Source organism: Propithecus coquereli, unplaced genomic scaffold, assembly GCF_000956105.1.
Source record: "Propithecus coquereli isolate 6110/MARCELLA unplaced genomic scaffold, Pcoq_1.0 Scaffold668, whole genome shotgun sequence".
Taxonomy (NCBI): domain Eukaryota; kingdom Metazoa; phylum Chordata; class Mammalia; order Primates; family Indriidae; genus Propithecus; species Propithecus coquereli.
In genome coordinates this window covers 302,189-316,547 of record NW_012152707.1, presented here as the reverse complement: position 1 = coordinate 316,547, position 14,359 = coordinate 302,189, and the positions used below count along the sequence as shown (strand labels likewise).

Below are 14,359 nucleotides of genomic sequence, written 5' to 3'. Positions count from 1 at the left end.
TCCTGCATTCCTATTTTATGATACTAGTATAATAAACAATACATTTAAATATCTTTTTATGATATTAAATATTTTCTACATCAATATTTTTAACAGTCTCATTGTGTTTCATGGAATGAATCTACTATAACCGAACCAATTCCCTATGATAGGACAGTTAGATAGCTTCTAATCCATGAAAAAGGCTACGACAAAACCTTTGTATTTTTTGTGTTGTCTGTACTATATGTATCTTTGTGTCTGCCCATGAAAAATTCTTCAGGTAATTACCTACAAATGGCATTGCTGAGTGAAAATGTATGCACATATTTACAGATATTTCTATGGATTGCCTAGTTTACTCAACTGTTTTGCTAGTGGTTTGGGGGCTTTTTTGTTGTTGTTCTTTTTGGTTTGGGTTGGGTTTTTCTGAGACAGGGTCTCATTCTGTTGCCAGGGCTAGAGTGCAGTAGCATCATCATAGCTCACTGTAACTTCAAACTCCCGGGCTCAAGCAATCCTGCCTCGATCTTCTGAGTAGCTAGGACTACAGGCGTGTAGCACCATGTCTAGCTAATGTTTCTATTTTTCTGTGGATACAGGGTCTCGCTGTGTTGCTCAGGCTGGTCTCGAACTCCTGGCCTCAAGCGATCCTCCTGCCTCAGTCTCCCAAAGTGCTTGGGTTACAGGCATGAAGCACCACACCTAGCCTGTTGTTTTTTAAGAGATAGAGTCTCATTATGTTGCCCGGCTGAACTTGGATTCCTGGGCTCAAGAGATCCACCCATTTCAGCCTCCCCAGCAGCCATGACTACAGGAGTGTGCCACTGCACCAACCCAATTGTTTTTTTATATATATATATAAAATCCTGTATCTTACTGTTATTTTAACTTACCCATTTGTATGTTCTTAAATACACTGTAGTAAACAGGCTATTTCTTTCTTTGAGAATCACTTGGTTTTGTACTACCCACTTTTTATTTCATTTCTTCCACAGATGTGGCAACCTGCTATCCTACAGTTACTTGGTCTGCAACTCTCTGGGTTATTCATTCATTTACCAAATATTTATCAAAATGTACTAAGTATTATAGATTACCATCTCAGTTTGCAACATAAAGAAAGTAAACATTCTAATGGCAAAGCTGAAATTAAAATGTAAGGCTTGGGGGCAGAGAAAGATTTCTCATGAACAATTACTATAAAAAACATGTTATATAATCAGTAGTCTGAGACAATTCCTATAATCTTCACCCCACAGATATGAATATCCATAACAGCTTTAGTAGCTACTTGACTAATAAGGGCTGAGTATACAGAAGACAGCAGAAGGGAAAAAGCTGAAACTTCAGGATTCAATGCTAATAAATTTCTAATATTTTAGCTACTAATTATGGTCATTAGAAAAAAATGAAAAAGCTTACTAGTCCGTAGGCTTTTTGAATCCTTTAAAAATTATGACAACAATATAGCAACATTGAAAATAATAGCTTTAAAATACTAAACCAAGAGTAAAATTACAGGCTGGGCGTGGTGGCTCACGCCTGTAATCCTAGCACACTGGGAGGCTGAGTGAGGCGGCAGGATTGCTTGAGCTCAGGAGTTTGAGACCAGCCTGATCAAGAGCAAGACCCTGTCTCTACTAAAAATAGAAAGAAATTAGCTGGACAACTAAAAATATATAGAAAAAATTAGCCGGGCATGGTGGCACATGTCTATAGTCCCAGCTACTTGGGAGGATGAGGCAGCAGGATCTCTTGAGTCCAGGAGTTTGAGGTTGCAGTGAGCTAGGCTGATGCCATGGCACTCTGGCCTGGGCAACAGAGCGAGACTCTGTCTCAAAAAAAAAAAGAGAGTAAAATTACAGATGCATACAGACAACAGAAGTAGGCAAAATAAAATTTGCTATATGAAGAAGATAGTCTCATAAGAATTTTATTTATAAATAAGTTTTACAAATAATATAAAATTCAGAGGATTATATATTCCCAGCTAGAATCCTTAATTATCCCAAATTTTATCTCATTTCCTTCTCTTTATAATATTATAATAAAACTAGTTGAGGCCAGGCACATAGTGAGATCCCATCTCTTAAAAAACAACAGGCCAGGTGAAGTAGCTCACACCTGTAATCCTAGCACTCTGGGAGGCCAAGGCAGGAGGATCACTTAAGGCCAGGAGTTCAACACCAGCCTGGGCAACACAGTGAGACCTCATCTCTATAAAAAATAGAAAAATTAGCTGCGTGTGGTGGTGCGTGCCTGTAGTCCCAGCTATTCAAGAGGCTAAGCAGGAGCATCACTTGAGCCCAGGAGTTTGAGGTTGTAGTGAGGTATGATGATGCCACCACCCTCTAGCCTAGGAAACAGGGTGAGACCCTGTCTTGGGGGGCAAAAAAAAAAAAAGAAAGAAAGAAAAAAAATTTAAAAAGAAATAAAATGAAACCAGTTGATAGAGAGGATCTAACTTGTAAAAATGGCTCCTAGGTTATATCTAGGTTTCGTCCATTCTTCTAAATCAACTTCTCCTGCATTCCTATTTTATGATACTAGTATAATATCAAACATTTTATAGCTCTATGGTTTCTAAAATAAATTCATATATGCTGTCTCACACCAACAACCCTGTCTGTTATTATTCACATTTTATAGATAAGGAAACTGAGGCTATTCTAGGTTCAAATATTTATGCCAGACCAAAAGACTAAAAAGTCAGTACCTTGGTTCTTCTGACTCTTACTACATATAGTATTCTATTAAATTTTATTGCCCTCTACAGTAAACATTTTGATTAATGTTCTTCATCTACTATCAGATATTAATAAAAAATGAATTACTCTATATTTAATATACTTTCCTTACAAAAGCAGTAAATCATACAAATCCGTTTTAGCAAAATAACAAAAGTTGAAACATAAAAGAACTCAGTATACAAATACCTTAATCATAAAACTCCACATAATCAAGTTTTATATTACGGCATTTAAAAATGCAAATCTGTTATATGAACATCATTCTTACTGTGTCTTCTGGGCAAAATATATGTCCTCCCCCTGCTCCCCCCAGTTTTTGCAACCACCTTTAATTTAATGAAGCGGCCGTCCTAGAGCTAGTAAAACGGGAAGAAAGGGCCTGAGGAAATGTGAAGGTGACCAGTTCTCACACACCCACCATCAGCAGTATCTGCACTCAAGAACCACAACATGCCCCTGCTGCCTACCCATACTATAACCGTGGGCTGGCAGGCACCAGGAGCTGCAGCAGGTGAGTGGGATAGAAGGCTGAGGGGAAACACAAGGGACCGCTAACATGGGGAGGGGCTAACAAGGTCCTACACAAAATATTTCTAAACATTCCAATAGGAGACAATTTCAGGACCTCATGAACTCAGGGTGTTAGGACAATTTTTTGAACATCAATTTTATTCACAAGTTAATATACCAATTTTTTTCTGTATCAATTGTGATTTTTGCCTTTGATTTGAACTCAAAAGCTAAATTTCAGATTTGAAAAATACACTATTAGTAATAATATTCAACTTAACATGATGCTACCAATGACAAGAGTTGAAAAAGTTCAAATCCCACCAAATGATCTCAGGGATGATCAGGATGAGAAGGATAATTACGATGTAATTGACTATGATATGGCTACAGTTTTCTTAGAAGGTACTATCGGTTGAGTATCCCTCATCTGAAATGCTTGGGACCACGCATGGTTAGAATTTTGGATTTTTTAAATTTTATTTTGGAATATCTGCATATACATAATGAGATTATCTTAGAGATGGGAATGAGACCCAAGTCTAAACACAAAATTCATTTATGTTTCATATACACCTTATATACATAATCTGAAAGTAATTTTATACAATATTTTTAATAATTTTATGTATGAAACAAAGTACTGACTGTATTTTGACTGAAATCCATCACATGAGGTCAGGTGTGGAATTTCCCACTTGTGACTTCATAGTGGCACTCAGGTTTTGGATTTTGGAGCGTTTCAGATTTTGAATTTTTGGATTAGGGATGCTCAACCTACATACATATATATGTCCAGTTCTGTTCTAAGCATGAGTTATCTCAATCTTCACAACAACACTAAGGAAGATATCACTATTATAACAAAAAAAGAAACCGAAACTTAAAATATTAAATAACTTGCCTCCCTCACATGGCTAATAAACAGTTATAGCCAGGATATGATCGCTGACAGTATTGATTTTATAGTAGTTAAAAAATGTCCAATTTACAAAGACAACTATTTTAGAACAAAATAATAAGGAAAGATAAATAATTAATCAATTCTTACCTCTTCAGGCAGTTCACTGTACATGGTTTCAGAGGTAGACAATAAAAATATAGGTGAAAACGATGGTATATCTTGTAGCAATGTCAGAAAAGTTGCTCTCACAGTTTCACTGACAGCTTCCCACCAATCACCAATGTGAGGCATGTAAACAATACTAGGTACTGTTCTTCGAGCTTCACGAAAAATCTAATTAGGGAAAGAATCAGCAATTAAAACTCAGACTGATTATTCTAAAGTCTACCCAGTGACCTCCAAATATATGAAATGTGTCAGGCCTGTTACTGTCATTAGTTTCAGCCCCAAAATTTAAGTTCTTTAAAATATGATGCACGAGCTTTACATACAGCTTCTATCTACCCTTGCCCCACCAAAAAAGGGGTATTTTTTGCCATTTAATTATTCCTATTCAGTATATGTTAATAGAATAAAGGTATCAATTGTTCCACTTACTAGGTAAAGATAATAAAGCAAAACACCACTATAAAATATGCTGCAAATAAAGAGATAAACATGCACCTATATGTCACCCAAGTTACAATGCTATCAGTAAGCTTTATACAAAGAAAACGACGACATAGTTTACATATTTGAGCACACTCCCTAAAATCACTTAACGTATAAATTAAATAAACATTTTAACCAAGATGCATCATCTTAAAGCTTAAAATTAATGAACTTCCTGCTGAACCACTTGTTCACCTCCTCCCATTACCTTAGTTCAGTCTTTCATAAAATACTCTTACTTCTTTAAAGAGTAATAAATTAGCAAAGAGCTCTGAGACACTTCTATTGTCAGAAAATACAAAATGAAGTTTTCCTTAGGTGTTAAAAAGAGTCCTCACCATAGTTTCAGTCACCTTCTGCCAATAAGGACCAGGTTGGCTACTAGTAAGCTGCCAAGCAAAACTACTGTCCTTTACGTATAGGTCAACGGCTTAACAGCCCACCAATAAATTCTCACACATTATGACATCTCTTATTTTTAAAAAGTTTAGGTATAAATGTAAAGATCTGACTATATTTCTTCAATCTAACTTGAGAATTCTATTCCTAAAATGTTCTACTTATTTTCCCTTCTTTTAAACACATTCCAATTACTTAGTCTATGTAATATACAAAATACAGAATTAAGAATCTAACATTAAAAATGATTAGGATTATCAGAAACATTCCTAAGAATCAAAAGGATTATTTTTCTTTAATGAGTAAGCATACCACTCGCATGAGTTTTTAAAATACTTTTTATACAGCTTTAAGTTTCCTGTGTAAAATAAAATGTATTGCCAAATCAATAATAAACCAGATTAAAGAGGCTCAAATAAATTATTCCCCCAAATTGGAAAAAATGTAGATGTTATGATCACTCACATCGAAAGTAATATTTGCTCCTTCCCTTCCTTATTATTTGCATATCCACCAATCCAGAACAGTTGTACAGTACAACTCCTTCAGGATTCTCAAATTTTGACCTTTTCTGCAAACACGCACCCGCCTATCCTGGATCTTGGAAATCCAAGGATTATTTTTTTCCAAAGTTCTTGTAGGAAATTCACAAGAGAAAAACAAGCATAAATATTGGCAAAAGGAAGGAACCACACAGAAGCACAAAGGCAACTGAGGCATTTATTTTTTTAAAAAATTACATGCCACCCTAATTAGGCATGGTATGTGGAAGACAGTGACTAACTCCTTTTGTTGCTTTCCAATTCCCCACTCCATGCTGGTAAAACTAGGAAGAATAAGCAGAGAGAGAGAGAGTGAGAATCATATGAAAAAGACTAATGAGCTATATAGCTTACTGAGAAACCTCAAAAAACTAACCACCTAATTCAGCCATGCAAGTTACCACATGGCCAGGGCATAAGAGAGATGTGAAAACACGCCTTTAAAAAAAATTAAAATTTGCCTTTCATTCTACTACTTCTAGGTTAGGTTTTCCAGGACTCTGTGTTGAGAACATCTATCAAAGAGGATGGGCAAAGCAACAAAAGGTTAAGTGATAACAAGAATTTCACAGATCCAGAAGTTAAATACTACGCTGATTTCACTGTATTTGCAAGGCTGAACCAGATAAGCATCACTAGCTGTAAAAGAGATAGGTTGTTTTTTTTTTTTCTGTGTCTTTCTTCTTCCTTTCATCCAATTCTTTCAAAATTAACAAATTAAACATGATATACTACTGACCCTATAAAAAATTTAGATACTGTTTATTTCCAAATCCTTTAGGAAAATATCCTTCTTGGCAGAATTCTTTAAACTATGAAAACCTAAAGTAGAAAAAAAATCAGACAAGTCTAAGATGAATATGGAAAAATAAAAAAGTTTTCTGATCCATGAGTGTATAATTACATTAATTGAGAATTAACCTAAGTATATGAGATACAAATATCCAGGGAATAGTTTTATAATTTTTCTCCTAAACATTTAGGAGAAAATCATGCTTAACTATTAAAACAAGTTTTCCTTTTAATTCCTTACTCCACGTTATCTCAGAATATTAAAATAAACTTTTATATTTTCTTTAAACTTATAACCAACATGTTCTAATTCCTGTTTTTATAATGAAAAATTCAAAAAAAGTTGAGTTTGAGAATTGCATTTAAAAATTCTTACAGTATAAATATCAGGGAAAAAGTTCAATCATATTGTGATCTTTTTTTTCTGTAATATAAAAACAGCTCTTCAGCAGTTTGCTGGTAACTTTTAAAGTTGTGTAATGAAATACATTCTGTGAAATCAAACAACCAGTTATTTCAGAGTAAAAAAATAAAGCCTAATTTAATGAAGCATCAACTGTCTTGGGAATAACTGATGCCATTTGAGAACTAGAAAAATACTCACCTATAGGGTGTCTTGGATTGGTGGATGTGCAAGGTGTAGTAGAAAACAGAAAAACTGTTATAGAGAAAAAAAGACAGTAGGCCAAATTACTGAACCAACCGTTTCAAAATAATTCTGACATGACCAGCACTCTTGCACAAGTAAAATGAACAAACACCAGCATATGTGAACTGTTCATTTTGATTCTTTATTAAAACAATATACTCCATTTCCTCTGGCCTCCTTCTTGCCATAGATGTCACAGCCCCTTAGATAAATAACTTTTTAAAACTTTCTTTACTTAAAAAAAAAAACCACAAGCCACTTCCTCTAAATATTAACATTAAAGGCAAAAATAAGGCCACTGAAGTTAGAGGTAACCATACAAGGAAGCACTAATGATATAAACTGTACTTACATTACAGTTACAAGAGTTCTAAGCATCTCAAAAGCTACACTCTCTAGCTTTCAGCAACCAAATTAAAGCGTTCAGTGCGTGAAAATTTAGTGTATTTTTAAAATTAAGAATTTATAGTCTGGTAATGAATCAATTCCTTCAGAAACTGAAAATTAGAAAAATTTTAAATACAAATGTGAATGAAGCAGAAATTGCAAAGCCAGTATAGCTTTCACTTGCTATATAGGAAGTATACAGGGGCTATACAGGAAAGAGGAAAACTTTATGCTATCCAAGAAACTTCCGGAACTTATCTCAGTCATTTAACAGTATTATAAATGTACTAAAATTACAAAACACAGGTAAAAGAAAAATCTTGAGAGCTAAAACATTCTCAATTTTTACCAAAAGTAAAATGCTGGCTGGCATGGAGGCTAACACCTATAATTCCAGCACTTTACGGAGATGAGGTGGATCACTTGAGCCCAGAAGTGCAAGGTTGTAGTGAGCTGTGATTGTGCCACTGCACTCCAGCCTGGGCAATAGAGCAAGACCCTGTCTCTAAAAAAAATTTTTTAAATAAAAAGCACTAATAAGGTCAATTCCTTGTGCAATGCTATCACTAATTATTAAAATAAATAATAACTGCATTACTGATTCCTTTATTCCGTTTATATTACTTTATTCCATTTAACTAAGATTTATTGAGCATTTTCTGTGAAAAGAAGGCACTGTCTAGATTCTGAAGATTCGGGAATCAAGAAATAAGGTGTAAATTTCTTTACATGCATAGAATATCAGCCTGTTATAAAATACATCTATACTAGTTTCTGAATTATGGCAGTAACACAAATTAATATTTTATGAAAATTAAATCACTCAAATTCTTTTCTTGATATTTTCATTCTCCAGGTCTTCAAGAGTTTCAGTAAGTGTGATATACTCTAGATCAGACTAATTTAATTTGCTTACCACTCAAAAAAGAAAAAAGGTGTTGCTATGGAAAAACCCAGACAGCCATGTGAGCAAACATAAAAGCATCCAAAGTATACACTGACTGCTACAGAGAAATCCAGAAGCCCATAGCACCAACACAAGAGCAACTAAAGTATACATATAGGTAAGTATATTAATTCCTTAACGCTACTCAATCAAAAAATCACCCCAAGAATTTTCAGATACAATTCCTTTCTACAGAAAGAAAAATATTAAAACTTTAACCAAAAAAAAAGACTTTATTCACCTTTTGAAATTATTCATAACACCACCTAGTACCTATACTCCAAAGCTTTTGACAGACCATATATAAATTAATTCAATCATGACTCTCTATTAAAAATGTAAAATGCAGCACCCATCAGTCCCTTTTTTCTAAATTAACAGTAGAAATAATACAAGAGGCAAAAACTACATTTCAGAATGTCAGGATAGAGGAATCATAGTTGTTGCTTTTTTTTTTTTAAAGAGTGTTAATGCCAGTAAGTCTTTTACTATAGATATTAACATCTCCTGCCTTGTTATGAGGCTTAATAATTACTGTGAACTTAAGGGGCAGCCATAAATCTTCCAGGCTATGCCAAGGTTTTCCATTCTCCTCCCAGAGCCTTTGGAAGACAATGAAATACTCAGTAACATACATGTATACACACACACACACACACACACACACACACAGCTATGTTATAAACTCTGGCATTTGTTTCAGTAACAAATATCCAACTACTGTCTAGTGACCAGCTAATGTACAGGCAGTCCCTGGGTTACAGATGAGATATGTTCCTGAGAACATCTGTAGGTTGGATTTATATGTAACTTGGATCCCTGATGAATAGTGTATATACAGTGGTAGTAATAACAACAATACTATAATGGTGCATATGTGGTAATAATAATAGTGTAATACTATAATAATAACACCACCCCTGTACTGTAATAATTAGTTACAGAAAATATTGTGCTCTTTAATTCAAACAAAAAGATAAAAAATAAACTCATATGAAAAGTTTAGATAGGAGATAACAGAAATTTCAAAAGACTCGCCTGATGCTGCACCAACGCTAGACTAATAGGAATGTTAAACTTATTTTGATCTTCTAACCAAATCAATAATAACCTTTCCATTTCAATAATTAATCCACAATGCTGCTTAGTAATAATTGACACTTTCACTGGAGCACTGTCTTTCACATGCTCCATTATTCTCACTTTAACCTTTATATTTAGGTCATTAAATATGAAATATCTGATTTCGAACCAAAAGTGTAGTTTATTATATCTCAAAGAAACTGTACAATCAAAGTATGCACCTAAACTATTGACACAGTTTTGCCATCTTAACGGTAGCTTGCTCATGCCCGCATCGAAGCCTGGAGAGCGAGTGGCTATGAAATCACGGAAGGCTTTTTGCACAGCTTGTTGAGAACTAAATATTTTCCCTTGCAAGAAGCGGTCCAAAGCCTGGAAGAAGTGGTAGTCAGTTGGTGCAACGTCTGGTGAATACGGTGAATGACAGAGAGTTTCCAAGTCCAGCGTCTGTAATTTGAGCAGGGCTGTTGGTGCGACATGTGGTCGAGCGTTGTCTTGCAAGAGGATTGACCTGTCTCTGTTGACCAATCTCGGCTGCTTAATTGCAAGCATCCTCCTCATTTTCTGCCATCGGTTGCAGTAGATATCTGCTGTAATCGACTGACCACATTTCATGAAGCTGTAGTGGATAATACCAGCGTTGGATCACCAAACAGACACCATTAGCTTTTTTTGATGAATATTCACTTTTGGACTGTGTTTTGGCACTTCATCTTTATCCAACCTTTGTGCCGAATGCTTATGATTGTCAAAAAGAATCCACTTTCATCACACATAACAGTACGGTGTAGAAATGGTTCGTCTTTATGTTGTGACAGTAAAGAAAGGCAAACTTCGAAACGATTTCTCTTCTGAGGCTCATTTAATTGATGCGGAACCCATATACCCAGTGTCTTTATCTTGCCTATTTGTTTCAAATGGCCCAATATTGTTGGAATAGTAATGTCAAACTTTGCTGCTAATTCACACGTAGGTTGAGATGGATTCGCTTCCACTATAGTTTTCAGCTCATCATTATCCATCCACCTGGTCTCTAGTCACCCACGTAGCTCATTTTCAAGATTACAATCACCAGAATGCAACTTTTCAAACCATCGACTTACTGAGCATTCATTAGCCACATCCTTCCCAAACACTTGGTTGATATTTCAAGCTGTCTGTGCAGCATTGGTTCCACAACGGAACTCATATTCAAAAATAACATGAATTTTTGACTTATCCATGGCTTCACAAAAATTGCTCTAAAAAAAATGTGAAAGATAATCACAAGCCAAAAGATACGTTGGAAAGACTGAGGATGTACCTTTCACGATAAAAATAAAACAAGAAATGTCAGAGTGAAATGTTGGAGATATCGACTGTCAAACTTAGTACTTAAGGAAATCAGACATTTCATACTTAATAACTTAATAATTGTTCCAATAGTTGAGTGATGGAAGCCTAATGCTTTCTCAATGAATGATGGTATCTGGCCTTTCTCTTTATTATGTCTACTTTTGTTTCCATTGTAATCACCTTTCTCTTTGCTGCAGGCTCACCGGGACTTACAATGGACTTTCACTTTGGAGGCATGGTCATAAGAGTAAACACAGACTCACAAAATTGAATTAAAAAGTTAAGACAAAAGTGATACTGTGCATAAGCAACTGTATAAACAATGAGACTAGCCACTAGCATAAAGATACTGTGCCAACAAACTGCTTACACCATGCGGATTTGTTTACATGTGCAGAAGAAACTAGTTCCCAATTATTAATTATCCTTATGGGGAGCCTTGGGAACCTGTTAGTTAATACTGAATGCCATAAGTCAGGTCATCCATAACCCGGGGAATGCCTGTTCTGCTATCTCAAAGTGTGATCTATTAAAGACCTAGTACAGTAATACCTGGGATGCATGTTTAAAGTACAGATTCCTGGGGCTCATCTCCAATTTAATGAATCAGAATCTCTGGATGTGGAGTCAGGGAATCAGACATTTTAATAAGCACCCCCAGATGATTCTTATGCATGCTGAATTTTAAGAAAGAACAAGAACACACTGTAGTAAACACTAACTCCTCTGCTATTTTTCACTCCAACTGGTAATATTAATCAATAACTGAGGCAGTCAGAAGGAGAAAAGGAAGTTCTGTCATACACATTCTTGTGCATGTGTATGCTTTACAGCATAGACATAAAATTAGACATGATCTCCACAGTATAAAGAATATCAAGTATTCTTCCCCTTTTCTACCTTATCACACATATAAATACAGCCCTTTTAAAGTGACTTAAGACTTCTTCCCTTTAAGACTGCCTTTAGTGTTCATGTTACACTATTAAACACCCAACTTCATTTATATTAAGTATCTTACAGCCTGGAGCAAAGAGAAAAGCATGCAAGAATAACTTGCCATAAGGGACTGAACCCTTATATTTCACATCTATTTAGAGATAACCCACACTATAGAAGGACTAGCTCCCAAGACAGGTTAAGACAAAGGGGAAGAAAAGTAAGGGGATACAGAAGAAAAGAGAGAAGGGCTTTTTAAGCTTTTCCAGCATTATAGCACCTGACCCATGCACTCTCTTTGCTAAGACTTTTATACCTACTTATAACCAGGCTTGCCACACTCTACTGATTATTTAAAAATACCTCAGTTTCCTTATACAACAGCCTCTTTTTGGAAAATTTATTAGAAAAGACAGTGTTATACTTATGAATTTAAAATAATTTAAAATATGCACTTAAAATACAAATAATGAGGAATTAACCAAGACAGTTTATCTGATCTCCAGTCAATGTTGAGAGGAGTGTGGGTTTCAACTGTCACTGATGCACAATTCTCACTCAGGTCCTGGCAGACTGGAAATCCAAGTGGTGGTCACTCAAGAATAGGCTCTACTTCTAGCCCAGAAGCTCTTAGGTATAAACTGAGAAGATAAGATGTCTTGATGTACTAGAGGAAGCAGAATACAACCAAAACAATAAATAGTGTGTTTTTGTTGTTTTCCACTACCGAGTGACATCTCTCTCCACTCTCCCCACCAACAAGACAAAAAAGTAGTAAAAGCCAAGAAGTGTAAAAAAGATTAGAGTATGAAGTTAGAATTCAAATTTAGCCAAGCAGGATTGAGAATCAGGCCAAGAAAAAATCAGAAAAAAATCTAGAATTCCAATTACATCAACATATATTTCACTGCATGCTTTCTAAGTGTTTCTTTACCTATACTGGACTAACATTAAACCAGTAATATGTTTGTGAATATATATGAATATTAGCAATAAATAAGGAACTATAGATAGTAAGACCCTTCTCAGTTTGAAAATGTTTCTCTTTCAAAGTGATCTTACCTTTAGTGTGCTTGATGTACTCAAACATACATGTTGTAAAAAGAAGATAAACATTTCCAAACAGTACAGCAGAGTGTAAACTAAAAAGACAAAATTTACACATTCCCCAATCTTCCAAATTCCTTTGACCCAAGCCAAAGCAACCATTATTAAAAGTTTTTTGGGATACTTGCTTTTTTCACTAATATCTCCTCATCTTTCCATATCAGCCCATGCAAATCTACCTCATTCTTGTTAGCGGCTTCATAGTATTCTTTTGTATGTCAAGATATGCCACAATTTATTTTAGCCAGTCCCACGTTAAAGGACATTCAGTCATTTTGTTTTCATCTTTTGTCAATTATACAAAATGTTATAATAAATATCCTTGTACATTTAGTATTGAATATTTGTATCTAACATATCTTTAGGAAGAATTCCTAAACATAGAATTCCTGGGTCAAGGCTACATGTGATGGCTCACACCTGTAATCCCAGCGCTTTTGAGAGACTGAGGCAGGAGGATTGCTTGAGGCCAGGTATTTGGTGAGCACTGTGTGTCAAGTGTATTTGATGAGTTTATTTTAAATACACATAACAACCTCGTGGCACTATTATCTCCATTTCATAAATGAGGAAATTAAGGCTCAAAGAAGTTAAGCAACTTGTTCAAGATAACAACTAAAAAGCAAAGTAGCTGAGATTTTAATCTGTGTAATTTGACTTGAGTGCACACTCTGAATTGAAGAAGTGGAGTACAATACTAAAAACAAGATGCGCTTCTTCCTCTAAGGCCCCACCTCTGATTTAACACAACATAATCATTAGTACATAGTCACCACAAGTACTATAGTGAGGCACGGCTCCCTCTATGCAGATGGCACTGTAAAGTATTCACTGATGTATTCCCTTCTGAATCCCTAAACTTCCTTGTTCCTGCAGTGGTTCACTCTCAACCCAGGGATCCACAGTAATGATTTCTAAATCATGTGAGTTGAGAGGAAGAAGTGATGAGAATGTTGACATATTAAATTTAACTGATACCTAAGGCAGAGAAACCACCTAAGCTTGCCACTTATTCATATATAGATTAACAGTAGTGTGTATGTGTATATATATATGTACACAAACACACACACACACACACACACACACACACGTGAAGTACACTCACATACAGGGATACATGCTCAACAGATTTTTAACTGTCTGATCAAACACATTTGGAATTCATCTATGTAGAACATTCTAATCCTCCTGCCTCAAAGAAGGTTGATCAGAAGACTGAAGATAACAAAATTCTTGGGCTTTTGGTTTACAAAATAGGCTTCTGAGATCTTAAGGCAGAGGTTTTAATTTGAAACAACAAAGTTTTCAAGCTACAAGCTTTTCAAAGTCTATAAGCTCAGTTTGAGACACAAATGCCAAATTGCTAAAGATATATTTACA

General features: G+C 35.2%; 1 protein-coding gene across 1 annotated transcript in view; it reads right to left on the bottom strand.

Moving 5' to 3' along the window:
- ATAD2B (ATPase family, AAA domain containing 2B) overlaps positions 1-14,359 on the bottom strand; it is a 201,009-nt gene that overhangs the window by 51,110 nt on the left and 135,540 nt on the right. The window contains exon 20 of the mRNA XM_012660440.1: positions 4,294-4,479. Coding sequence (XP_012515894.1) covers positions 4,294-4,479 — 186 coding nt within the window. The remainder of the gene's footprint in view (positions 1-4,293; positions 4,480-14,359) is intronic.